The sequence below is a fragment of the Agelaius phoeniceus genome, chromosome 3 (genome assembly GCF_051311805.1).
Source record: "Agelaius phoeniceus isolate bAgePho1 chromosome 3, bAgePho1.hap1, whole genome shotgun sequence".
NCBI classification, from domain to species: domain Eukaryota; kingdom Metazoa; phylum Chordata; class Aves; order Passeriformes; family Icteridae; genus Agelaius; species Agelaius phoeniceus.
The window spans coordinates 27,209,117-27,236,716 of NC_135267.1; the positions used below are offsets into that span (position 1 = coordinate 27,209,117).

The 27,600-nt window shown below is 37.2% G+C and overlaps 1 protein-coding gene across 1 annotated transcript in view; it reads right to left on the reverse strand.

Annotated features, from left to right (window-relative positions):
• The window catches only part of FAM83B (family with sequence similarity 83 member B), a 44,493-nt gene extending 17,984 nt beyond the window's left edge, over positions 1-26,509 (reverse strand). The window contains exon 1 of the mRNA XM_054630557.2: positions 26,066-26,509. Coding sequence (XP_054486532.2) covers positions 26,066-26,509 — 444 coding nt within the window. The remainder of the gene's footprint in view (positions 1-26,065) is intronic.
• Positions 26,510-27,600: the final 1,091 nt, after the last annotated feature.

The window sequence follows — 27,600 nt, forward strand, 5'->3', positions numbered from 1 at the left end:
TACAGCAGGTTGCCCAGAGTGGTCCAGTTTGCATTCTTGGGGGTTTTCAAGCCCCTGCTGGATAAAGCCCTGGGCAACCTGTTCAGATATTACCACTAGCCATGCTCTAAGCAGGAGGCTGGGCTGGAGACTTCCAAACTGACCAAAGGTTGCAACTCAATGATTCAGAGATCTTCATTCCCATCATTTTCAAAATGAAAGCAAATTCTGCCATGTTTGGCAGTCATTATAAACTTTGCTGTGAGGCCTAAAGAAAACAAACAGATACTATAAAAAGAGAACACAGAGAAATAAAGGAGTTTTTCTGCTTTACTTCTTCCATTCTTGATAAGAAAAAATAAGTGGATTTTAATCTTCATTGAGTTTTAGGACATCAAAGTCAACCTTTTTAAATAAGTGTGTGCTGAAATTCAAGCATAAATGTAACAAAAGGCCTTTACTGCTAGCACTCAGGAAGTCTATTTTGTGAACTCTTGACAGTTTCATTATCTCAGCATTACCACTTCTTTCACAAATATGAATTATGATTCTCCAGGTTATATATTGCAGTGTGTGTCATTTAACAACTCCTTTGCTATAAACAGTAAAAATACAGGAGTCCTCTACTCAAACTGCTTGCTTAGGGCAGGCTTTACAAGGGACACCTACCAATATCAATAACCTAGTAAAGAATAATGCTGAAGACCTACCCTACACTGCAAGAGTATTGATTTCTTGTAACCCACATGCAGCTTACTTTGGTCATTACATGACAAAAATCCATACTGCTGTGCAGTGCTTTAAACGTCACCACCCTTTCTCACCCCAAGAATAGAGAAGCACATCACTGACAGAATTATTAATTCTATTTTCATTGACCTCTGTTACTCCAGTCCTCTTTTTGCAGATCTCTGTTTTGGGGAGAATCTCCTTGAGGCACAGGCTCAGTGCTATGTGAGTCTGGCCCTTCTCAGAGAGCAGGCAATTCCAACAGTGCAGAAGGAGGATTCAGGGCTGTGTACCATGCTGCTAGAACAGGAGGCAGGCAGCAAATGGACTGCTCAGTTTCTGGCATCAGAAGAGACAAATTTGGTGGTCAATGCAAACAACCTCCCCTCTAGTAAGCTATATAATATATCCCACAAATTATTGTGGTTCTTTTCTCAATTATATTATGTTGGTTTTTATGGTTGAGGGTTTAGGTCCAGTTTACTTTTCCTGCAATTCATATTAACAGCTCCCTAATAAATCATCTGTTATCCTTACACTCTGGCACTGTTGCTCACACCAGAGTGCTTCTAAGAAATAAGTTCATTAATTTGGTATTAATTTGCAAAATTGAAGACAGCCCTGAAATGCTTTGCACAACACATCCTTTTATGGCAAAGTCTACTTTGAAACCATTTGTCCTGGATGAATTGCTGAGGTCTCACAATACAGTAACAAATGAGAAGTCTTCCAATAAAGTGCCAAAGTGTAATGTAATGAGGGAAGCCTTGCTCTGTAAATACATGATAATGCAATAATATAAATAGTAATCAACCATCTGAGTATTATCCATTCTCCTACAATTTCTGTGGCAATATAATGGAACAAATACTGAGATGATTTATACCTGTGCAACATTCATGAAATTAATATCACTACTTGTTGCATTGTCACTACTTGTATTATCATCATAATTGACCCCCTGAGATCTTATTTAACATATTTAATTTGGCTCTACAGACACAGAGCAATATACCATAACTATGCAGTGTACTTGGAAATGTTCTCCCACTATTGCATTCTTTAAAAGCAATTTAATTAACTACAGGGTGAAGTCTGGCACTTCATTATTACAAGCAGCTACACCACCTCAGAATCAGCTCTCCTAACCCTCACTTATCCTCTTTTCCTCCTCCTGCTCCAAATTAGTTCTACCATTTATTCTGAGGATAGAAAAACACATGCTCTCAGAACCAAGTACACCTTCTGTTCTGATCACCAAGCCTCATTTTATCATGCCACGTATCACCTACAAAATCTAAGAATTTTAAAGTAAAAACTAAGTGTATGTGGAATAAAAATTAACTTCCAACAGGTACATGAGCAATCCTCAATAACCTTAATAGTTTTTCCCTGCAACAGGACATGACAAAAGCTCAACATCAACACAAAATCATATAAATAAGTTCACTGTCCAGAAAACATAAACTAAACTTTTAGCTATCTCCTGCAATACAACAAGAAAAACCAATGCAAACTATTAGAAAATTATGAAGGTGGGTAACCACATAAGGCAACTATACAAATAATTTTCACAGAATTCACAGAATGACAAGGATGGAAGAGACCTTAAAGATTGAGTCCAACCCATGCCCAAACATCTCACTAAACCATGGCATCAAGTGCCACATCCATTCTTTTCTTAAACACATCCAGGGATGGTGACTCCACCACCTCCCTGGGCAGACCATTCCAGTACTTTACCGCTCCTTCTGTAAAAAACTTTTTCCTAATATCCAACCTATATTTCCCTTGGCACAGCTTAAGACTGTGTCCTCTGGTTCTGGCAGTTGCTGCCTGGAGAAAGAGACCAACCCCCACCTGACTACAGCCGCCTTTCAGGGAGTTGTAGAGAGTGATAAGGTCACCCCTGAGCCTCCTTTTCTCCAGACTAAACAACCCCAGCACCCTTTTAAACTGCATTTACCTGTGCAGTCCATATGGTATCTGTTCTGTCCAAGAAACACACAAAAAAGATGTGAAGTAGGGGAAACACACAAAAAAGATATGAAGTAGGGGAACTTTCTAGCTACCAGTAACAGGGGAAAATGTTCTGATTCTATTGGCAAAGAGTAATATGACAATAAAAACAGGAGCTCTGAGAAAGGATGCAATTTTACTTTGAAAAACACTGGGAAGATCAAATTTTTACAGTGAAGAATCTTCTTAAAACTACACGAGAATTCTGCCTTTTGCTCAATTTGGGAACTTTTGTATAGCTTAGTATGTCTAAAAAAAGCAGATCAGAAGACCAGCATTAGATCTTCGACAGGTGAAACTAAAACCAAAGCAGAAGTAAAGTTTTCTAAAATGGAAATAAGTCTGTTTTCTCTGAAAAGTGAATGTATAGGAGCCTTCTGCATTACCTTTCAGAAAGCTATTGCAGGCCAAACTAACAAGTCCTTACCTAACACCACCTTAAAGTGACACCCTGTCTGTCACCCCTTGAAATACACACAACTGGGAATTTTATCTTGCAAAACCAATGGGAGTGAGCTACCTTAATTCTATAAATGTGATGTTTATCCATGAGTTTGGTAGTTGTTATTCTGGCTGAAGGATTAGTAAGAACTCATCGTGAGCAGCTGACCAAATCACAGGAGATACCTCCTCACTCTAGCCAGCAGCAGAGGCAGTAATTCCTCTGAAGCTTTACTTCCACACAGGCAGAACTGAGTGTCAGCAAGTCATGGCAACGAGAAGATGAAAGGGGATATTCCAGGGATTCTTCATGGGACTTTCCAAAGAGCATTTATAAACCTAATCCTTGGAATGAAGGATCTGCAAAGAAACAGCTGCTACTCAGTGCTGGGACACCATAGACAAGAAAGTATTTACCTAAATCTGCAAAAATCTGTCATGCATGATTAAAACAACAAGCGTTCACAATGCTCAATTTTAACACTTTCCTTCCTGCTTGCAGTGCTCCCATCAACAATTAAAATGCCTTAGGTATTTAGCAAGCAAGTTGTGTTCTGTCACTGAGAACAGAAGCAGGCAGAGGTCCTACAGAAAAGGACATAAGGCAGCACAGAAAATCCTTATCCTTGGCAAGATGGAGGGAATGCATTAGGGACCTTCCTCTGCCCTTTCTTCTCTTGCCATTGGTATTGCTGCTGTATTCCCAGAGCCATGTGGGCTGCAGCTGGTTGGGTAGCAAGATTATAATATTTGTATTTAGCCCTTCAGAATGTTCATATTCAGTTGTTATGTTGAGAAGCTGCCAAGCTTTTTCTGAGGAAAGCACTTCAGAAAGGAAATGCCAGGATTTCTGACAGCCTACGACTCTGCTTTACCACAATGGAAATTCATGACAAAAACCAAAGGTACTTCTCTAGCCTCTGGCTTTCTCTATGATGAATTTCAAAGACTTGCTGCTTCAGAAATACTTTTTTTATTTAAAAGAGTATTAACAGCTTCAATATGAGGGTTCTCATGGGATCCCTTAATATTTAGTGAATGTTTAGGCTACTTGAATTCATATTATAATGTTATACTTTTTTTTTTAATTTCTTTGTAAGTAGAAGCACTTAATTATTCATGTGTGTATTTAGTGACTGCACAAAACCAAACAATGCACAGCAGTGTGATAAGTCTCAATTATTTTATTTAAAAGTCTCAGTAGTATGAGTTACTACTACAAGGTTAAAAACTCTTTCAATACCTGAAATTATTATCTCACACCTGAGAACAAGGGAAAGGGATACCTCAAATACAGGGAGGGATAAGGGAAGGCAAAGGGACAAAACCTTTTTTTAAAATGTACTAAAATTGTCCTTTCAAATTACTCTTGCTTAAAAATGCTCCTCATGCCACAGTAAACTAGATTGGACATTAATACTTCTAAGGGCTTTTCCTGTGATTTCTTTCAAGAAATATTAAAATAACTGACTGCTTATCAAAGAGTCAATGTATGAGATTTCAGCTACTCTAGATAACAATTCTAGAGAATATTTTAGGGGTTTGCCACTTTTAACGGTACATTTTGGTGGGGTTTCTTAGATTAAGAATGATGTTCTGAGTCAGTCTTCCTTCCCACTGATTCATTTGGGTTTCCTCAAGAGTCCTGTACACATTTTCAATACTAAACCCCTCTTCCTGAGAGTTTATATATTGAAAAATGCTCGACAACGTATAAAACCCCACAATATAAATGAACATTTACAGGGTGTAAACTTTAATCTATAACAGAAGCATTTCCTAAAGTATAGAATTTTGTTGGCATTTGTTAATTAGTCACTCGGAAACAATGAAAGATTCTCTTCATCAAAGGCAGATTTATAGGAAGAAGAGATGATTCAGACCAACTTCTCTAGACCAGGAAGGATAATTTTGCTTTTAAGTTTGCTTATGCAACAGCTGTGTACTGTTTGTCATCTTTAAGACCTTAACAGTAAACTGCCTGAAATCCCTTGCTCTTGCTTACAAGAATAAGTAGGTACAGCAGGAACAACTTGCACAGAAGAGAATGCAAGAAGAAAGGCAGGTATGTAACACAGGGGTGGAAACTACTGACTGACTCCACAGTAGATGCTGGAAAAGAATGGAGTTAAATGAAAGTAAGGGTCTCAAAAGCAGGAAACACTTATTTTTGCATTTATATGCACATGAAAATTTTGGTGTATCCAAGTCAGCAGACAAATCTGATGTGTTTCAGAGTGCCTTATGATTCAGAAAGATAGACTTTGGAATACCTATATGCAGTATGTTAGGCACAGTCCACATGGATGGCCTATCAACATTTTTAGCAAGTGGAAAAATAAAAGCATACAGTTGAGGAGGACCTGTAGGCCATGTACTGCTAAGTCCACAAGTCTTACACCAGGGTGACCCTGCATCAAGCAAACACAAATTCATGCAAGGACTAATAATTTCTAACATGGAAGGCACTGCATCCGAGAGAACACAAATCTATTTTTGTAGGCAGTGCCCAATTTAAAACAACAACAATAACAAAAAATCCACCAAAAAAAAAAAAAAAACCACAAAAAAACCCAAAACAAACCAAACCAAACAAAAAAAAGTTCAATCACTAGATTTCAAATCAGTGAAAGACTGAACAATGAGCATGACCTGATTATATAACTGACTTTATGACCTCGATACTGAGAAACAAGTCCTAATTATATCATTAATTGTTGAAGGTTAGTCCTCTATAGACACTCCAAACTTCTTCCAAAAGGTAGACTGCATAAGAACACTGGTAGAAGAAAGTGTTCCAGAGGTAAGTGTAGGAAAAAAAGAGGAATAAAAAATTGGGAGTCCCTGCAGAAGACACCATTGTATGTCCATCAAACCCCAAATGAGCTAGAAGCAATTCTGGTTAAAAAACTCCTCTGGTTCATGGTCTAGAGAATGTAAGTGAATACTGAAGTGAAGAAAGGAAGCCTCAACAGAGGCTCCTGTTAATCTTTGGAAAATAGTGGCATAATTTCTTTGTCTTTAGGTTAAGAAGGAGCATTACAGTCTACTGCAATAGAGTAATATTTGTTGCAGCTGCAATTAGCAGACCTGGATGGATCACATGCAAGACAGCAAAATAATTTTGCTGTTGGTCCTTTTTAATTAAACATTTGAGTATCAGGGAAATAATGCTTATGGCCACAATTCAAGAAACAGCTTGATGACCCCAAGCTGATTGCTCAGCCTGACTTCTGAAAGGAAAACCAACAAAAGAGTCAATTAATACAGAAATGAAGGCTAATCACATATTTAGGGAACGGTAAATGGGAAAACACCTTTTCAAATATTGCTTATTTCATCCATTTTCAAAATACAGCTTTTGTATTCAGCTACATCCATGTGATTGAGAGGAGTCAGTAAAAGACACGAGGTATACACACTTAAGGACTGGTTATTGGCCAGATGTATAAACTAGTTGTCCAATGAAAACATTTTGATTGCATGTATTTCTAGCAGCCTGTAAGGCTCAATGATATTAAAGATTTTCATACAGTTGTCATAAAAGGGGAAGCAAACCCAGTATAATTCACAATTATTATGGCCTATTTCTGTTCCCCCTTCCTTCTGTGACTGCCTCACCTTACTACCCTCTTCCCTCGACCTCCCCCCTTCCACTTCACTCCCTTAATTCTTTCTTTTCCTTTCCTGTCCCTTCTTCCCTCTTTCAATGGAGTAACTCCAAATGGATTTAAGTTTGAGACTGAAAAGAAACTGATATTGGATACTGAATGTGGGCTTAAAATGGGCTCCTATGCATTTTATACAAGCTTAAAAATACTCCCCTTTTTATTCTACATTTTATGACTATACCCTTACAATATTCACAACAAAGGTCTGATTCCTGCTTCCTTGCTTCCTTCCTGATTCCTTGCTTCAATGCTACTAATTTCAAGTTCTATAGATGTACTTAAATATGTTTAAGGAGGTGAACTCAAGCAGTAATATGGTTAGAATAAACCACAAAAATACAGAATGCAGGCTGTTTAAAATTACTGGTCACAGGTCAGTAATGGGTCAGTATAAAGGAAAGCCAGTGATCCTCTGGTATAAATAAGAGAGGATGAATAATGAAAATTTCCTGCAAGGTTTACCTCTGCCAGATTCTCTGTTCACCTTCAAAATTTTTCCAGTTTAGCTACATGACATAGTAAAATGCATTTATAAGTAAAAATAGAATGACTGGACAACACCTGTAGTAACATTTATGTTGCAAAAAATGCAACAGCAAGTATGTCAGATCTCTATTCTGAAACATATATCATAGACATAAGGTAAGCCTGCATAAGTCCATATGGCACACAGTTACATCTGAATGCCAGTAAACAACCTAATCAGTTGATTTAAACTATTTACTTTTTTAAACATGCTGCCAATTGAGCAGGAACCTTCCCTGATACTCAAGAGAAGCAGATTACACCACCTGCTCATAGAGCAGCCACAGCTACTTGTGCAACATATTGCTAATGACTGTGTGCTGGCAGACTGCATTTCAATTTCACCTATTTAAGACAGGTTTTGAAACTAATTAATTAATTGTTGTCTGCAAATCATGTTCAGGTCCTCAGGTGAAATCCATTACCCTGGCATGCCAGGTTATTTATTATAGATTAAATGAAAAAGGAAAAAAATAATTGCAGACTAGTCTGAAAGCATCGGCAGAATGTCCTAAAGATAAGAAAAGATTAGTCTTGTTAATAAGTAATTATGTGCAGCTTTTCAGGAAGAAAACAGATTTAAATTTTTATGCACAATAACATATGGAGCAAGACGTCTGAAATAGTAGGGAAGCAATTATAGAAACCCTGCTCAAACCTCCCGTGAAGCAAACTGAAATGAAGAAGATAAGTAATGCTACAATTCTTGTAGCCCCAGTGGAGTGAATTGTGAATTGGAACTAAACAAGGTACTAAGCAGAATTTAATTTCTGATCAAATGCAGCACTTAAAAAATACAACAGTAAAATATTTAAAATAATTTTTTAATCAAAGAGTTATAATTTCAGTACCAATTTTAAACTTTAAAAATACTGTATTTATTAAAAATTATTTAATTTTTTAAATCCTTTAAAAGCTTTTTAAGTGAAACCTGACAATTCTTGTTTGAGTGTTAATCCTGTACAGGTAGTGAAGTATTTGAGGGAGTTGCAAGTCAAGGGATAATAAACGGAATTAAAAGACACAAGTGGAAAAATTTTAAAGAAAAATTTCTTTCTTATTTGTTTCTGCCAGGTTTCTGCTCAACTGATCTTTTGCCTCTGTGTGAGCTGACTTTTGAATAACCATCTCTGTCAAGGAAGAAGCAATACAGCTTTACAATTATCTTGGTGACATTATTATTTTGAAAATGCAGTTAGCATCAGCTTTCACTGATCTGCACAGCTCTTCCATAAGACCCCATTAATTCATCACTTGCAAATTGATACTACAATTATGAAAAATCAGAGGAAGGATTATTTGATCCTTTTGATAAAAGTCTGGTTAGGTATTTTTAATACTCCATCTTTGCTATCTACTACTCTTTCCAATTAAATGTAAAAGTTTATTTTTGATGGTTACAAGTTTATTAAGTGTATTCATAACGTTTTCTGAAATCAGAGCCCTAGGCCACTTCCAGGACACATCTGGAAAGGAGCAGACACACAGCCAGGCTGCAAGACTTCCCTCCACGACCCAGATTCCATCTGCCTCAGCCACACATGGGAACCATGGTCTGCTCCTCTCATTTTTCTCATTCTCACAAGGATAGGATGCATAATGAAGCACTCATTCAAGAATCATTAAAATGAACAATTATTCAAATAAATGATTATCACTGTGCAAGTAACTGAACCCTTTATACTCAATTGAGCTAGTGACCAAGTTAATGGCAAGTTAATAGGGTTCTTTAAGAAACAGAGAAACATGTTATGACAAGTCTTCCAATGTACAGCTTCATGTGTGTGAGAGCATTCCCCTTTCTACAAAATATTCCTCCTACTGTGCATTGCATGCCAGTTCACACACACACACACACCCCTAACCTCCATTTGGGTAGTGATAATCAGAGATCTAATCAGGAAGGCTGCGGAACATCAGCAAGAAATGCAAAACTCCTGCTAGAGCAAGGTGGTATTCTCCAAAACATCACAGCAGACACCTCAATTTAAGAATGGAGGAAGAAGAAAATCAGTCTCAGGGGTACCTACTGCAGCTCTTCAGCACCTTTCTTTGCAAGATTTGCTGCCTATTTGTGCCCATGAATCCTCTGTAGCCACAAAACATTCCTGTGTTGAATATCTGTCTACCTCAAGGGTATATATGTTAGGAAATATGAGGGGCAGAGAGGAAAATTCACTTATTTTGCCATCAAAAGTGGAAACTTCTAATAATAAGGAGTGAAAGCAGAAACACCACTGACTAAACCACCCATGGATTTACAGTAAGCCACATTCTATTGGCAAATTGGCTCTGCTGGAAAATGTGCCAAGCATGCTAATAGCTATATTTATATGAGTTAACTCATATATTTATATGAGATAACTTCAGTTGTTTGAAGTAAGGATGGAGGTGAGAACATGCAATATACATCTGTGGAGGAGAGGTGAACATTTTATTCCAAGAACACTTTGCCAAGTGTTGTTTTTCAATGCAAAGTAGTGCCTTTCAAATAAATATTTGTTATTACAAAGTACCTCTCAGGTCTCAGGAAACATGTTTCCTTGAGTAACCTGCCTACTCCAAGAAAGCCTCTTCCCATCCCAGACTGCTTTGCTCCCTGTGCCTGTGTGCATGCATGGAATCCACATTTTCTGTAGCACAGTGCACATTTTCCATGCACACATGTGCACACACACTGACTGAAAAAACCCATTTTATTATTTGCCTATTTCCTTTCGATAAAAAGTTTCAAAACAGCACTGTATTGACAAAAGAAAAATAGAACAATCATTCCAAATGTAGGAACAGGACAGTTTTTATCCTTTTTTCTTTCTCACTTAAAAAGGTGTACACCTTTTCCTGCTCTTCAGAGTGTCTCACTGTAATTCTGAATCTGTTTTCAGATATTGGTACAGTGTGCACTCACTCAAGAAGTACAGCTGTCAGGAAGGAATTTTTCAGTGAGTCTGTTATAATTTTTGGTTTCCTGTGACTAGCAGTTCGTAATTAAAAGATACTCCAATCTCTATTCAATATTAGACGTGAAATATACATAATTTTCACTAACACAGGAACAATTTTTGCAATGAAACAAGGTATGCAAAGGTAAGACTTTCAACACACTTGTGTTGGTGACTGAGCATTTGCTGAAATGCAACCTAAATTAGAAACACTATTTCAAGTGAACAACAAAAAAGTTATTCTCTTGTTTCTCATGCACATAGGGACATTTTGAAAAAAAGTAACATCAGAAGATGGGCAGATAATGGGGAAGCAAACAACTCTGTTTCATATGTGGATATCACTGAAATATTTCTGCTCGAATGCTCTAAAGGAAACAATCTCATGGACAAAACAAATACACAAAAGATTAATGCAAAATATAAAGTTTTAAACCATTGGAAGCACCTGAAAAAGGTAGATTTCAGCAAAAACCCTTGTAACTGTTCCCTACCCCAAGCACAAGGTATGCCAAACTATCTATGTCTCCACAAATCACTCTGAGATTATATTCATATTTATAACTGAGGAGTCTGTGTTCTACAAGGAATTTGTATACAAGTCTTCCAAGTCCTAGACCATTGCATTTAATCATAATTTTTTTATATTCAGCAAAAATGAAAACATACAAAAACCCCCATATTTTTTAAAGGATGTAAAAGACCTTTGAATTGAGACAAATGCAGTGAACTAGAAAAACACATAAATCACTCCCATTTTATCCAGTTCAAGAAGATATTAGCATAGGAATATATTTTTAATAGCGTAATGTTATTTACAACCTCCCGAATCATCCCTGGAGCAACTAAAAAACCAGAAACTTACTGAAATCTTTTTCTACTACTTTGTTGTAAAAGACTCCAGAAGAATTACCAGAAAAACTAAGCATCTTTTTTAATTCCTCTTAACACTTAAATGCACACAGAAAGCTTTTCTCCTCTGCAAGGTGCAAGCCATTCCATAAATGCAGGAATAACATATTGCAGCTATTTTTATCTGGGAAACTGAACAGGGTGTGTGTGTGTGCGTGTCACGCTGCTGTCCTGTGCAGGGACACCTGAGTCAGCCCATTGCTAATGAGCTCTGCCACTGGGAACAGTCTGGTCACGCTAAGGTGATGCTCCAAGGAGTTGAGGACACTCTGCTCCTCCTGAGTGCCCTTGTGCACTGATCCCTGCTGTGTGAGCAGCTTCTCAGAGGCCAACAGCCAGGCACTGTGGGGAGGCTGAGCATCCCAAGGTCCCCATGAAAGCAACTCCTGCAGCTACAGATCAGCCCGAGCTGAGCCTCACCCTCCAGTCCTGCATTTAGAATTCTCTGCACCTTCTCCTCTGGCTGGCTGTCATGTTGAGTGATGAGATACACAAGCAGAAAGCTCAAGCAGGCTTGGTCTGCGTTTGCAACCTGGGTTTGCTCAAGCAAATTCCATCATTTAGAGAAAAGTGATTGTCCAAAAAAAAACCTTATCTCCTGGGCAATTATGAATTAGTTACCCAGAAGTGTTGACGGTAAGACTAGCACCCACCTGTTTTAAGGTCAGATTTATTCTTATTATCAGCTCTTTGAGGATGCAACACTGTCAGACTTGTGTTGTGCAGGGGGTCAGATGTCATTATCATTACAGTCCCTTCTGACATCAAAACCTGTGAATCTCTCAGTTTCATCAGCCTCTGCTGATTTCACAGTCCAGAAATGGCTGCAAAGATGAACAAGGAGAGCCCAAACAAACTACGACTTTTCAAAGGCTACAAACACTGATCACAGGCTCACGTTTACCCAGCTTTCTTAAAACAACTCCCAGTAAAATCACTTAGAAAATCATATCTGAAAAGGAAAGCAATGACAAGGCTCATGAAGAGGACACATGAGCACAGTAAAAGCAGTGGTATATAATCAAGAAGTACAGAAGACTGCTTTATATGAAAAAACAGCATTCAGTAAAATACCAGGAATAACTGCTAGTCTTGAGGGAAAATCATCTCTATGAATTGAGTTCAAAATTACAGGCCTGCCACTGGGATTTTGAGGAGAATGAACCTGGAGTATAGGAATTACAATGCAAAGAGCCACTCAGTTCAAATTCCCAGGCACAGAGACCAGCAAAGCATGCCTAAAAAACACCAAGGAAGCAAAAACTGCAGATTCTGCGAAACATCCAGGAATATTTTACAACTCGAAAACAAATGAAACATTTAAATTGGGATTTTCTCAGTTTTGTGGCTTTGAACAAATTTGAGAATGGAAGGAAAAAGGAGTGTACAGTTTATTACCATGAAAATCCTTCCTGGACAACCTGTTGACCTTCAAGAGCCAACCATGACTCTGAAATTAATTAAACTGTCCAAAGTGAAATACCATTCTCAATTTTCATAATGCATTAATTTAGTTAACTATGTTCATAATTACAATGAAAGATTTTTGGCATACATCATGTTCAGAGGTGTTTTGCATTTCAGAAAAACTGCTGACAGCAGTTTTTCAATTAAATTACAGTGTGTGTGTGTGTGTGTGTGTGTGTGCACGTGTGTATTTATTATATTAATATTTTGTAACCTGTTAATACAGATTATTTAAAAATATATAATGTCAGTTCTTACTTTTTTTTTCAACAGGTAAAGAGATTTCTCTTATTGCATTTATATATTTTATAAGCATAAAATGGATTAAAATAGGATGCTTTGCATTTTTACTGTTTCAGGCCAAAATCCAATTCAGAGACACAGATCAGCAATTTAAAAACAAAATCCATAATAGTTCAATGCTTATTACTTACACTGGAATTGTTTTATTCATGGCTGTTGAAAAAGAAAAAATACAAACCAGTGTATTTTTACTGTAATTTAGGACAGTCAGTGGAAATCACTAAATTAGAAAAAAAAAAGTAAAGTACTGGATTATTTTTAACGTTTATGTTACAATGTTTTCTTTATTTCCAATTTTCTCCTCATTAGAGAAGTAGCTTAAATTCTAGCCAAAGTGATTTCTTTCATAATCTCCAACTGAAGTATATTTAGCATAATTTTCAGAAAGCTCTCCACTGCTAGGACAGCAATGCCTCCAATAGGCATTGTCAAGAAGCTTTTTTGTACCATATCAGGTATTTCTTTTCTTTACGGAAAATTTTAGATTCTTTACACAGATTCAGCCAAGACTGATCAAAGAGACTGCACAGATTTAGATCTACTGAGTAAGGAAAAATTATGCTTAAACCCATATCTGTTTATTTTTGCATGCACTATATATATATTATGAATCCTCACACACACTGTATGACAAAAAGCAGCTCTAAATTCCGTTTGAGTTTTTAAAACTAGAAAGTCTGTGTGAACATCAGTGTGAAATGAAAGGCAGCCTAAAATGCCACTGTTACTTCTTTGAAATAGGGTCAGAAAGATTTCTGTATTTGGCATTAAAATGCCACAGCTTTTCATTCAGTATCATATTTCCACAATCACAGTTTCTCATTCAGTATCATATTTCCACAACAGGTAACTATAAATGTACTCCTAAAATGTTTCAACAAATGTGCTCAGCTGGAAATCCCCCCAAATCTTTAAACACCTTGCTTTTTGTGGTATTTTCAACCTAATTACATTCTATGGAAAAAAGTCTGACAAGGATTATCTTCTAATGAGACTTTCAGATAGAGTACGTAGCTTTGTAACTTCAGTTCCTGCATTAAAATACTGTTATTAAATATTTCAGAAATTAGATATTTTCCCTTTTCAAATTATTTCTGGTTTTGTTATGTGCAGTCTACTACCTTAAAAATAGATGGCTGGGTTATGAACTAGACAGTAACACATTAAACTGTTTTCTTCTTTTACTTTAGTAGTCCTTTACTCAAAGGACTACTTTATATAATTAAATTTAGCAAATAACCTCTCAGACAGTATGAGCAAGGTCTCTGCACAGAATTTAGCAGACTATGAAATTCTGATCCCTAGAATTTTTTAAACACCACTAAGAAAATTCAAACACCATTCTCTATCAACATATCATAATTGTCTATTTCTCAAGGTAACTGTTTTGTTTTAATTTAAGAATTTGGAGCATTTAAAAAAAAATCCATAAACTATTTTGGACAGTTCTATTACAATAACTAAATTCCATATGTTCGCTTCTTACTGGTTTTTCTTTCGTTTTTGTTACTTGCAGGCCAGCATACATGGAAAAGTGCACGTGTGCTTTTTGCAATACATTTTGCAATCACTTTTAAAGCCTCCATTTGTACTTAAGAGTACAAATTGAGAAACTTTTCCATGGAATTTTCCTTGCAGTGTACAGAAGCTCAGTAAACGTGTAATGTGGCAGAATAAAGCCTGTATCCCCTGTATAGACTGTTAAGGTTTGTTACCTGAGGACTTAATCATTTTGGTTGAAGCTATTTATAGGAAACTATAGAATAAAATGTTCTTTGATTGAAATTCTGTATTGGCAAAACCTCTTTGTGCTCTTAATGTATCAACATGATAAATTAAGTCTCACTTCTGTATTTCTTTTGAAGAGACCAGCCTATCTTCTATAACATTAATACGTGTACCCACCCCATTTCTGTGGGACCTGAGCCTGAATGCAGGGATCAGTACAGGGATGGAATAGCATCTGGGGAAAGGAAAACATTCCACTGGCTTCATGGCTTTGCTTGGCTTTCAGATATTCAGCTATTCAACACAGTTTTCATTTAGAATAAAAGAATTAGAGCAGTCTGCTTGGACACATGTTATTCTTTTTCAGGTGCTCACAGTGGAAGCAATCACCTGAAGATGCAGCTCATTTTGGACTACAAATGTACTGTGGCATGATTTAAGAGAAAGAAATTAATTAAACCTTCAAAATCAGATCCTTAATGATATATGGCCATATCCCTAGGCATCAATCCTGCAAACATATGCATGTCAAAATAATAGAACCTCTCATGTACACAAATTACAGTGTTTAAATCCTCCCAGAATTACAGATCTAATTTTGCTTGAAGAAAAAAAAATAGTGTCTTCATTGAGCAGATATTATTTTTTGTCGCTCTGCCCTTTACTAAATATTCCCCAAAAAAATTCTTGTCAAATTTTATTAGATGTACTGTTTGATAAAAGAAGATGAAAAGAAATTGTGTATACAAGTCACGGTTATAATTAAGTAGCCTACTGTAATTTCTGATACAAAATTGTTCAATCTTTGTAATTTTTGCCAAAAACATCAGTAAGGTAGTCCTGTTCAGAAAATATACCTTCCTATTACTTAATATCAGAGATGCAATTTAAAATAAAAATCAGAAACCTGGCAATAAAATTGATGAGACAAGCAATTCAAAAGCATTGCTGTGTTTCTAACACCACGTTGGTGCTTCACAAGTCCTTACTGGTAGTGACAAAGGATGGGGAGCTGACACAAACACCGTACTGCAAGCACTGTCTCCAGCTATGCTGACTGGCACCCTCCAGGGCAGCCACATTTCTTTACTGACCAAAGAGGGAGATATTATTTCCAGATATCCCACCTGGAATTGCTTTCCAGAAAGATGCCACAAGTGTCTCAAGCAGGCAGCAAATGTCCACCTCTGTCTGAGGTGCACAGTGAAAGGAGAAAGGACAGAGGAGGTGGGGCTGTCCAAGGGACAGAGCTGGAGAGGGGGCAAAGATGGCAGGAAAGGAAAGAGAAACTATGACCAAAAATGTATGTAGGATGGTTTCCTGTCAGGTATGTAAGTATAATCAGTACAATACTTCATACATACACTTCAGTATGCATAACTTTTGTGCCTTACTCCCACCCCTTTGATACAGATTCTCAGGAATTACTTCTGATCAATGCTCACCACCACAGAGTGGAGCCCAGCTGATTCAAACACTGGTCCATCTGTGTATGTCTTAAGCTGTCCCCTTCCACATGATGCTCCAAGACTCCAGTAACCTCAAGCTGCCAGCATTTTCACCCTGGGTGCAGGCTCCAGAGTGTTATGGTCCCTCAGAAAGTCGAAACAGTGTTTAGTTGCTGCACTGATTTCTAAAAAGAATCAACTGGAAGGACTGGCAGATCTCTGCTCCTCTGACATGCCTCTTACCCAACACCCAAGAACAGCACATCTTTTCCTTCCTTTGCTCTCCTTTCTCCAAAAAGCACCTGGAGCTCTGGCTTTGAAAGGCTCTGGCATGCACACAGAAAGAGCTTCCTGAGATCTCAAGAACTCATTGCAAAGACACTGTTTAACTCCTCTAACTTCAAGATGAAAAACAGGGCCTTCACTTGGGACAGAAATCCTGTAATGAGTGATTGCAATATCATATGGCATTTCAGATCTGGACTGAACTTTCATCATTAAACTTATGCATAAGAAATCAAATCCTCTGACTAATGAGATTTCTGGCACAAGTGGCTTACTAATATTCATTAATCTAGAATTCATTAACAGAATAGATGATGATATTACTGCAATAATTTTGTGCATCATAAAATCCATTATAAAATACAGTGATATTACTGGTGCTGATGTTATGCTAAAACATGAAATAGGGTGATAGCAAATAAATAAACCAATAGAAGAATCAGTCATAGTTCCTGGTTTCATATCTATACTTAGTCTTCTCATTTCAAAAGTATATCTTTTGAGCAAAATAACATCGTTTTTGTTATGTTTTAAAACAACTTTCTGTAGAATTGTTAGAGTACATACTGCTGTAAAAGTTACACTTGTAAATGGCTGTATTTTTAGGCCCATCCTCAGCAAACAAAGGTTACTGATCTCTATCAAACACATTCTCTGCAGCCACACAGGCCTGGCTGTTATTTAAAAAAAAAAAAACCCACGCCCTTAAGAGTGACTTTCCAGGCAATTATTGCATGCCTGTGCTAATCCACCATTAGTCAGTGACAGGAAATTATCAGAACAGCAGACAGCTTCAGATATTACTGTGCTCTGTCATGCTGGATGGAGACCTAGTTGCTTTGACAAGCAGCATCTCTCTGGCATTTGAAACAAATCAGTGCTGCTGGCCTGACACTGCAACTTCTGTTTGCTGTCTCTGATGCCTCTAATCAGAAGGCACAGCTCACTAACAGGGAGTTCTGCACAGCTTAAGGAGAGCTTAGTCCTTTAGTGGGCATTTCTTGAGAAAGGTCCCACTGGGAATCATAATTTTTTTCTGTGTTGGTTATTTCATCTCATCCTCCATATTATTTCCTCCTTATCAAGCATCAAAAGCCTAAAGAAAAACACCAACTAAAATGCCTTCTGTGGACTGATGCCACTCAGATTCACCTGAATTCAAAGGTGATGTCTTAGTGCTTCACCTAGTGCTTAAACCATAAAGGGAATTTATTGAGCTGAAGTGCAGCCTTCCTAGGAAAGAGTGCCTGCAGCTCCAGGAAACAGCATGAAAATAGGGCTGAGATGTTGTATCTGCTGTTTGAACTGAAGGCACACCTATTTGGCTACCTGAACACACAATCCTGTGCTACTGTTCAAGCTTGATTGCTAGTGAATGATGCAGATCTCCAAGTTTTCTTTTCATCTCTTAGAGATACGGCACATAACTTCTCATATTATCCTATCACTCAGCTTCGTCTCTGACAGCAGGATCACTGGCAGAAGGAAAAGGGCCTGAGGAGATCTGGTGCTGCAGCTAGCAAAAATGCCTGGATAAAATTCATACCAAGAAGCTTTCTGAAAGCAGATACATGCCCATCCTCCTTGCTGGGGAAAGCAGGGGTCACCATGGACCCTGGTTTTGAGGAATCTGTTCTGTTCCCTCACACCACAGATCTTCTGGGCACGCAGCACAAGCACTCCAGACCAAAAAGACAGAACTGGTTAAGATAACCCACTTCTAGATAAGGTATGAGAACACCCTGCATACGTCACACCCTTCTTATCTGAAGCTAGGAAATGCTTCATGCTTTTACAAATATATTTGAAAAGTAACCATTACACAGCTGCAGTTTGCAACTTTTATCAGGGAAGTACTGATGTTCATCAGAAATAAGTCTGCATAATTACAAATGCACAACTGTAATTTTTATCAAAACCTAAAACCACAGAGGTCAGAAAATAAAAAAAAAAGGCCCCTACTTGCTTTGAGTACTGTTTGTTAATGTGTAATATTCTCACACTTTTGGTTTATTACTGTATCTTTAAAAAAAAAAGTGATTTATATTCATTTAATGCTCAGTGTGTCTCAGTAGTCTCATTTACGGAACCACACACACTTTGGTTATGCTCTTTGCTGGCTAAGGATAAAGGAGAGCATACAAATTCTGAATCTACTGTTTATATTGTAGTAGCGGTATGTCTGTACTGGCTGGCACTAATCAGGGTGACCACAACAGCAGAAATGTGTATAATATACAGACACACAGTGAAACATAACAATATTCACTGATTCAGAAAACAAACACCTAAAATATGGGAAAAGACGACAAACGTGGGCAAGGAAAGCAGAGATAGATCATTTGATTGCTTATAATTCTGTATTTATAATGCAAATAACACTACTATAAATTCAGCTGGCTTGCTGATCAGTGGATTGTATACTGAAAAATTATTAACTGTTGATCAAGCAAGCAATGGCCAGATCTTGCAGTTATTTATTTTGAACAGGTCTATTGAGGTGAGTCATTTTATGGATGTCTGCAGATCCTACGGTGAAGTGGCAGGGTCAGCCCCAGTTACACCCTGTTATGGCTGTGATGCCAAAGCTTCCTTCCAACCAAAGGTAAATTACAGCAGGGTTTTAGAGAGCAAAAGCCCTCTGAGGTCTCAGGCATGTTGACAGCATTTCTGAAAATGTGGACTTTAGCTTCTCTTGCAATTTTATTGTATTCTTATTAGAAAATGGTTATAGATATAGAAAATGGATATAGATAGTTTATCAACAGGCTAAAACAGAAGGCATGACAACACAGCTATCTAGGGCAAGGTCTGCACTACATTTGGAGAGGTAAATAATAAAGTGTACTTTGACTCCTCTATCATCTGGGCTGGAATACTTGCAATATTCCTCAAGGAAAATAATGCAGCATTAAGCAAGTTGCTCTGAAATAGTTACAAGTGAAGTAGATACTTCTACTCAGATCTGATCTATGAGGAAACAATACATGGAATTCACTGGCATGCAATCCCACTCCTTCCAAACAGAAGAATGGGAAATTTTGTTGTTTTGTCAGCACTTTTCAGCTTTCTATGTAGATTCTATCACACTGTGTTACACAAATACTGCTTCAGTACTGCAGGTATCTGCACACAAAGCTATGCTCGTTTAAAATTCTACCACAGATAATATAACATTTTAGTTTCCAAATTCTGATATATAATAAATTCAATGTTCAAAATGACCCTAAATGTGTCCCCCTCAGAGGATCACTGGCTGTGCTGGAAAGCTGAGTTCAAAAGCTCTTGCAAAACTGCAAAAGATGAAAAAAGGCTTATGGATTTATGAATGTGATTAGAGCTATAGTTCTTCAGGCAAGATTGCTTCCTGGCTGGGGAAAAAAAAAAATTCCAGAAAAAATTGAGATCTCTCTGGGAGAGGAATTCAGATGAACAAAAGTAGCACTTCAACATTATCAGTATTTTTTGGACAAGCAAGAAAAGGAGAGGGACAAAACCCCAGTACACTAGTCGGAGCACTGAAAAAAGCATTCTGCCTGGGCAAAATTATTTTAAATCAACAGTTATGTATTTATAGCATATTTTGATCTGTAACTGCTTCAGCATAATGTAGTACAAACTTATTGCTGAATATGATAAAGAACACTTTAATCTACTGAATGTGCAAAAAGCGTAAATGACTTCTTAATGGCACTTTTGTTTTGACTGACAGAGATTTATGTCAATGAGAGAAAATGTTTTAATTAAAGGAATTGCTACAAAGCATATGTGTGTGCTTACTTCTCATATGTATGTGAATGAGACAGACATTAATAAAGAAATACAGCTGTCTGCAATATCTGGTCTTTAATCTTCCTTATTCTATTTTTAAATTCATGACGGAGGTGTGGTATTTTGATAACACATTAGCACAGTTCTGACATAAAAATGGCAATACCTCTAAATTATTTAATTACATCTTTTAATACAAGTATTGAAGATGTCAAAAGTCTTGCAATGACAGAAACCTGTGAATACAAAACTACCACAACTAATTAAAAATTATGTTCTCAAAGATTCTCACTCCCCAGGCTCTGCACTCTGCTTGCTCTTCACTTTTGTATCCTCCCCACGTAACAGGAGCACTACCAGGAAAAATTGTGGGTTTCATGTTTAGAGCATGTAAGAATTGGATTTCACAAAAGTCCCAGGTTTTCCAGAGTATAAAACTGCTTGCAGATGTGTCCCATGGATGGCAGCCCTCTCTGCCTGCACTGAGGGAACTGCTGTGACTGCTCTGGGACTACCCTTACGTGGGGGAGCAGGACAGCAGGGAGAAAAGGGGACAGGACAGGCAAATAAAACAGTGTGAGGACTCCTAAGGCAAATCCAAGCAGAGAAAATGCCTGAAATAATTACTTGTTGTGAACAGCACTACTTTCTGATGACAAAAATTGATACTGGGTCACACAGTAGCAACAAGAGCAAGAAGAGTCCTCTTCCAACACATGGCATGTACTCTGTGCAATTAGAAAAAATGGGACATGATCTCACTTTCTGAAATAAATCTATCACAAACTATAAACTATGTTTCACCTGGAAACCATACACATGATTGCCATGCTGGTTTTCAACCATCAGGAAGTCTTTAAACAGACTTTGAGAGGAAGTTAATGATGAATTCACCTTTCTGCAGAGCAGATGAACCAAAAGGCGCCTGCTGAAATCCTTGTGGGGCAAAATATCTTGGCAGAGAAAATGCTGCCTTATATGTTTTCAGCCAGAAACTGAGTATTTCTATGCATTACTCTCATCTTAGAAAATGATATCCGCTGATTATCTAACACTTTAAAGATAATACAGAAAATGTCTGAGTTGGGCAACTACTGTATTTTTCTATTCTTTCTCCCTGAATTCAGCAGATTGCTCTGGTTTTTACATCCAAAAGTTGCAGCCTCTCTCTCATCTGCTTGAACCGATGCAATTAGTGAGCTAAGAGGAGCACTGCCACAAGCACTACTCATTATCATTGTTCCAGTCTGTGTTCAAATTATATTTAAAATAGTTGGCAAAGAGTACTGGTGAAAGAGAAATAAAAGATTGCTCAACACATCCATATTCTACAAGTTTTCTCCTGTACAGAAACATTACTCTTCATATTTGCATGTAAGAATTTGATTTTCTTTCATACTAGACTGCAGCCAGTACTAGACTATTATTACTGTATTATACACATGACCAAATGAGATTAACAGTACATAATAGTGAAGAATGAACAATAATTAATAATAATTAATACCAAGTAATAACCAATTAATAGTGAATAATTTTTTTCTGTAATACAAACTTTTCACTCTTGCTTGAAACAATACACAACAAAATAAAAACACCCCACAAAACTAAAAGAAAATATTTTCCTTTTTATATATTTGTAAAATGAATCAACTGGTTTTTATTTGACGACATCCACTGCTATAGAAAACAATGCACACATTACATTTTGTACATAACTCTCTCTCACAAGAATACAAAGGAACACCTTTTTGACCCAGTGCTTACCTACAGTGTGTCCAGCAAGACTAATAACAAGTTACACTGATTCACAGTGTACAAAGTAATTATTTCCCAAGGGTCCAAGTTTTGCAACTTCATTAAAAGCCCCAATCATGAGTATTTCAGCAAAAACAACTGCCTTTTTTATCTTCTAAAATTATAATACACTAACCATTCTAATTTTTATTTAAGCTTCTAAGCAGTTATATTTTTAAAAACTTCTTAAAATATCACTGATTTCATGAACCCAGGCTTATGACTGCTAGTATATTTGAATAAAATAAAGTCAGTGAAAAGTATTGCATATTTTTTGAATAATGTGCTACCTCATACATTCCATCATAAATCCCAAAAGTACGTCAGAAAGTCTTTAAGTGTTTTCTGGCGTGTGCTACAAACCAGTAACCCTTGGGTTGTCTAAGCAACATGGTTCTTTAAAAAATAGGTTTTAATTCTCTCCAGGAAGAGCAGATCCTTATTTGGATATGAGTCTGAACCGTGCCTTCTCTCTAAAACTGTGTAGGAACGTCTCCATGGTCGACAGAGAAATTTAGCTGCTGTAAAAGAGAAAAACACACTGCCAGAAGGTCCCTTTGGTGCCCTGTCCTGTCCTTTCCCTGTGGCCTCACCCTCTCAATCACACCTGGGAAAATAGTACAAGAGATTTCTTGCACACATGCACAATCTCATAACTGATAGTTTTGAGGCAACTCTTAGGAAAAGTCACAGAGGGAGAGAACACTTCATTATTGAAGTCTCTGTCTTACAGTGTACTAAAAGAAGGAAGTTTCATGTTAACCAGCATCAACCCACTACAATCTGACACAGATGAGTAATAATCTTGATATCATTTCCCAGATGAATAATCTTCTCAGTAAAAACTGCTAAACATTATCAGTTGCTGTTCAGACAGCCCAGCCGTGGTGAGTCAGGCTGCAGGAGCACCTCAAGCCCCAGAGAAGCCGGAAACCTGCCAATGATTAAAGGTAGAAGCCTCCAAAACGAAAGAGAAATAAGGCTACCAGCTTGTTTACAAAAGTCTCCATCATTAAGGTCAGACAGACCTTGCAGTGCTTTTTCCTCACATGGTTATGTCAACATGTGAAAAAGACTCGTGTCTCCCCAGTTGACACAGTCACGCCAAACAGCCTCCTTGTGTGAACACAGGTTATGTTGACAGAGGAGGGTGGCTGGCAAGCTGTACCATTTAGAGATGAGGTCTAGTTACACCAACTGTAAGCCCATCTTGTTGACATCTTGGTTTTACCTAAGGCACTCTGCTAACATCACATCTGTCCCATAGAAGTGCTGTAGTATATCGGTGACAATGTAATGCCAAGCTGTGTACAATACAGTTTCCCTGCTCTAACAAACCTTCAGAAACATATATCATGGGCATGGATTCATCTCTTCAAATGGTTAGCTCATTTTTCTAGGATTTAACAGTATTGATCCTTTTCTGTAAGAATTCCACTATTATATCACCTGTATTTTACAATGAAGGTGATGTCTGTAATTTTTATGCTGCTTGAGTATTCAAGAAATACATGACAACACTTCTCTATAGTCACTGGTTTTATTCTAGTGTAGCATGGGCTTACAAATGATTTTCTTTAGTCAGGAAAATATCAGTCAGCAAGCAAGTTGCTTAATGTTGTTTACATCATCTTCTTAAGGTCAGAATTAGCATACATAATAATCATTTTAAGGAGTGACACTGTGATGCATCAAGCATGAAAGAGGTCAAGAATAAGTCCACTAATAGTGTCATCTTATCCTTATATATATCCCAATATTCAAAAGCATCTAGGTTTCAAGTGGCTCAGTCTCCTTCATGAATTTTTGGGATATTTTATACATATAAATACACATCAAATGGGTTCCTTCATGGAGTGAACCAGTGCAGAAATATTCTCTGCCTTGCCCTTGTAGGAGCTGGTTTCCTATTACACTGAGCTGTCAGGGTAGCCCAGGGAAATCAATGCCTGAACTCAGACACTCAGGCTTGGTGCTTGAATTTAAGTGGTATGAACATGCCCACCTCCAACAGCCTGTTTATTTTCACACAGAAGTCTTCTGAAATTCCCACAGATTTTGCTTAGAGCTGTGTTGGCTGAATATGATTTTCTCATTTATTCTTTACAGGTTTCTCTTTTTCATGTGCAGCATTATCCTTTTGCCTTTGAACAGTCTCGAGACTACACATCTCCACTACTACATAACAAAGAACCCTGTTTAATATAACTACATTTTTTTAAGTGGCTTAGGAGAAGTGCACTAGGCTGTTTACAAAGGGATTACCTGCTGTAAGCATGATTTAAATACTTTACCTTACTTAAAAATATTTTAAACTTTTCTATTCATCTGCAGACAAAAGAGGCTGAACAACACTATGTCTCTTAGATTTAATTGCTGGTCCCTGAAGCAACCAATCTATATCATTGTATCAAAAGTGTTGTGGTTGTTGATGTTGAGGTTGTGCTGATCAACTAAACAAACCTTTCAGCTGTCAGATTTGACAGTGACACATATAAAACATCCTCTTTATAAAGTGGAAGCAATATAAGCACACCAGGGAGCAACATACTATGCATTCAACCTCCTTCCAAAGCAAAGCAAGAAGCACACTTAATTTTTTCTACAATTGCATTAAAGGAGCAACTAAGGAGGACTGGCCTAATTTCATGACATTTCAAGACCTTGAAGCAAAACTGAACTACTTTTCTCAACAGAGTTAACAGTGTTTTAGTTGTTTCCCTTATAGTGGATACATTGGTAGGTCAGGAGCTGCAGTTGAAAGAGTATTTTGGGCAATTTACAGTCAGGCCTCACTACATACCAGAACAGAAAACATCCTATCTTACTCAGAAAGGGATAAAGAGGGAGAGAAATAACGAACTCTTCCTTGAGCAAAGTCATTCTAAATTATAAACTGTAAGATAAAAGACCTAGTGATAACTCTATTATGGCAACAAATTATATGCTTTATCTAAATATAGCAGAGACATTGTAAAAAGACGCAGTCCTTCCCTGCCCAGCCCTGTTCAGTTCGTTTCTATAGGACACATGTAGAAACATATTTCAGCCACTGAAGTGTTTACAGATGTTTGTGAGATAGAGCCCATTCTACCAATTTAAAGCTCGTAGAGTCATGCAAGACACAACTGTATTTCAGGGGGAAAATTTTACATAATTGCTAGAAATACTTCTGAAACATTGTCATGCCTTTTAAAGAGGTATTATGTACCTGTGTCAAACAGATCTGCATGCTAATACTTTTTCTGATTTTTTTTAACTGACATTGTTTTAAAAATGTAAAACTTAAAAGTTTTAAATTGACACACTGAGAGCAAAAGTGGTTTCTACATACAACATTCTGTCACTAAGGTGTAAGCTGGGTGTGCTGTAGGAAACTCAAGATATAAGTGTTCCTAAGTGGAGACAGGTACATTTGGAAAAATGTCCAAATTTTCTAGTCATTAATCAGAAATGAAGGCAAGATACACAAGTAAGATCTATTTTCTTGTTGCTTAGTCTAGTTTGGTTTATTCATTCAGAGTTTGATTTCTGGAAGGACATGCCAAAATCAGAAAACCAGACTCCCAAGGTACGTGAGTTGGATGAACACTGAGGTGTTGTTTTCTTATAACTGTCTGCAAATGCCAAATCAGTGCATGTTCCCTCTGATGCAAGACAGAAACATCAGGATAAATCCTAAAGTTATACAGAATTGTATCAATGCATATTCAACTGAGGTCAAAGAAAAGGTGTGCTGATTATCTAAAAACTTCTCATGCACTGGTCAGCATTACAGTAAAATGGTAATTATTCATTATAATGGTAGTATTAATTAATCCCTCCAATTAACCCTTGATCCCTCTGAATTCAGATTAATAACACTGGTGCATGTGACACCAAAGGACTGATCTCAGTCTGGGAAAACCTTTCCTACTGAATTGTGAGCGACCAGATATTTTTTTCCTGCCAGGATAAAAATAAAAACAAAAAACCCCTTGTAATAAAATACCAACTAGATTATTATTATTATTGCCACGTTTTTCCCAATATTATTTTTCTTGTTTACCTTTCTTGCATCTCGTATCATCTTCCGAACAGTTTCCTTTATGGTGTAAGGCTGTGCTCGTGGTGGATGAAAAAGCAGATCAATATTTGTGCTACCAGAAATTCCAGGCATCAGATAGGGCCACCCTAAGTCAAGATTTGGAGCTTCCACATCTGATTCAATGGGCCAGTAGGTTCCCGAGGAAGAAGTGTCATCAATGGCATGGTTAGAGGAATAAATTGTGTTTTGGGGAAGTTTGTGAACATTGTTCAAAATATAATCAATTTCCTCATCCGCTAAGAACTCTGAGCATCTCTCCTTGGAAAGAAATTCTTTGTAGGCTTCTAAACCTCCTTCAATCAGAGCATCAATAGCTATTCGGTACCATTCCTTGTAATGAGGTTCAATATAGTTGTCTAATCTGCATTCATCATGTAAGGAGGACAGCAAAGATGAAGTTTCCATTTTCACATGTATTTTGTATAAAGTCTTCTAAGAGTCCATTCATGAGCAGATGAAATGTATCTGCAAAGAGAAAATAAGTAAGAAAACAATGAAAATATTTCTAGGTAACTATGACACGCACACAGTTATTAACTAAAATACTCTTCTGGTAAAGTTGCTCTAAGTTTTTCTAGCATTTTCCAAGACTTTAAACATATTTTGAAAAGGCTCAGGGACTACTATTGCCAAAAATTAAATATTAAAGAGCTAGATAAATATTAAATAGATAGACAATATTATATTAGAGAGACAGATAAAGAGCTTTTACATAAAGTAAACTAAACACATAATTCAGTGATTTTAGGAAGTTGATATTACAAGCTATGTCAGAGCTCATAGTACACCAAACATCTGTATCAGCAACACCAATACATACCCAGTGCATGTTCCAACACACTATCACAGGTTGTGTTTCAAAATGCCCTTTGCAACAACTGACTGAGTACTGTCCAAAGAAACACCTCAGAAACCAATTAAATTTCCTACTTTTCAATACATTACTGAATCTGCAATGCAGTTCTTTTCTCTGGCTTCTTTGAAACCACAGTCATTCAGGTACTTCTCCTTATCTATCTGTTCTCCCATGCTGATCTAATCCATTTGTTGCTCCCAAGCAGGACCAGCCTACCTCATTTCAGTGAGTTATGAGGAACTCCAGAAAGATTTATCCTCCCACATCTGGGATCAAACTCTGAATCAGCAATTTGATGTCTAGTTTCCACCCTGCTCATTCCTTCTGCCAAAAGGAGCGGCTGCTTTAATCTTTTTTTTTTTTTTTTAACATTAATAACAAGTTGTTTACTGCTGATGTTTTATAAATTCATTCTTACACTTTTTTATTTCATTTAGCAAGGTCTGAGAGGGTTGCTTTGTGCTGCACATTGGAGATTTAAGAAAGAGAGAGAACAAATACTCAATGTTTCTTTCTTCACATTTCTGCAACCCTCAGTAACTCACCAAAAAAAGGGGGGGAAGGTGTTTCATGGCAGCAGCATCAGCATAGCCATGTAAAACAGAAGGATGGTAGTACATCTTCCAGGGTTAGAGCATGA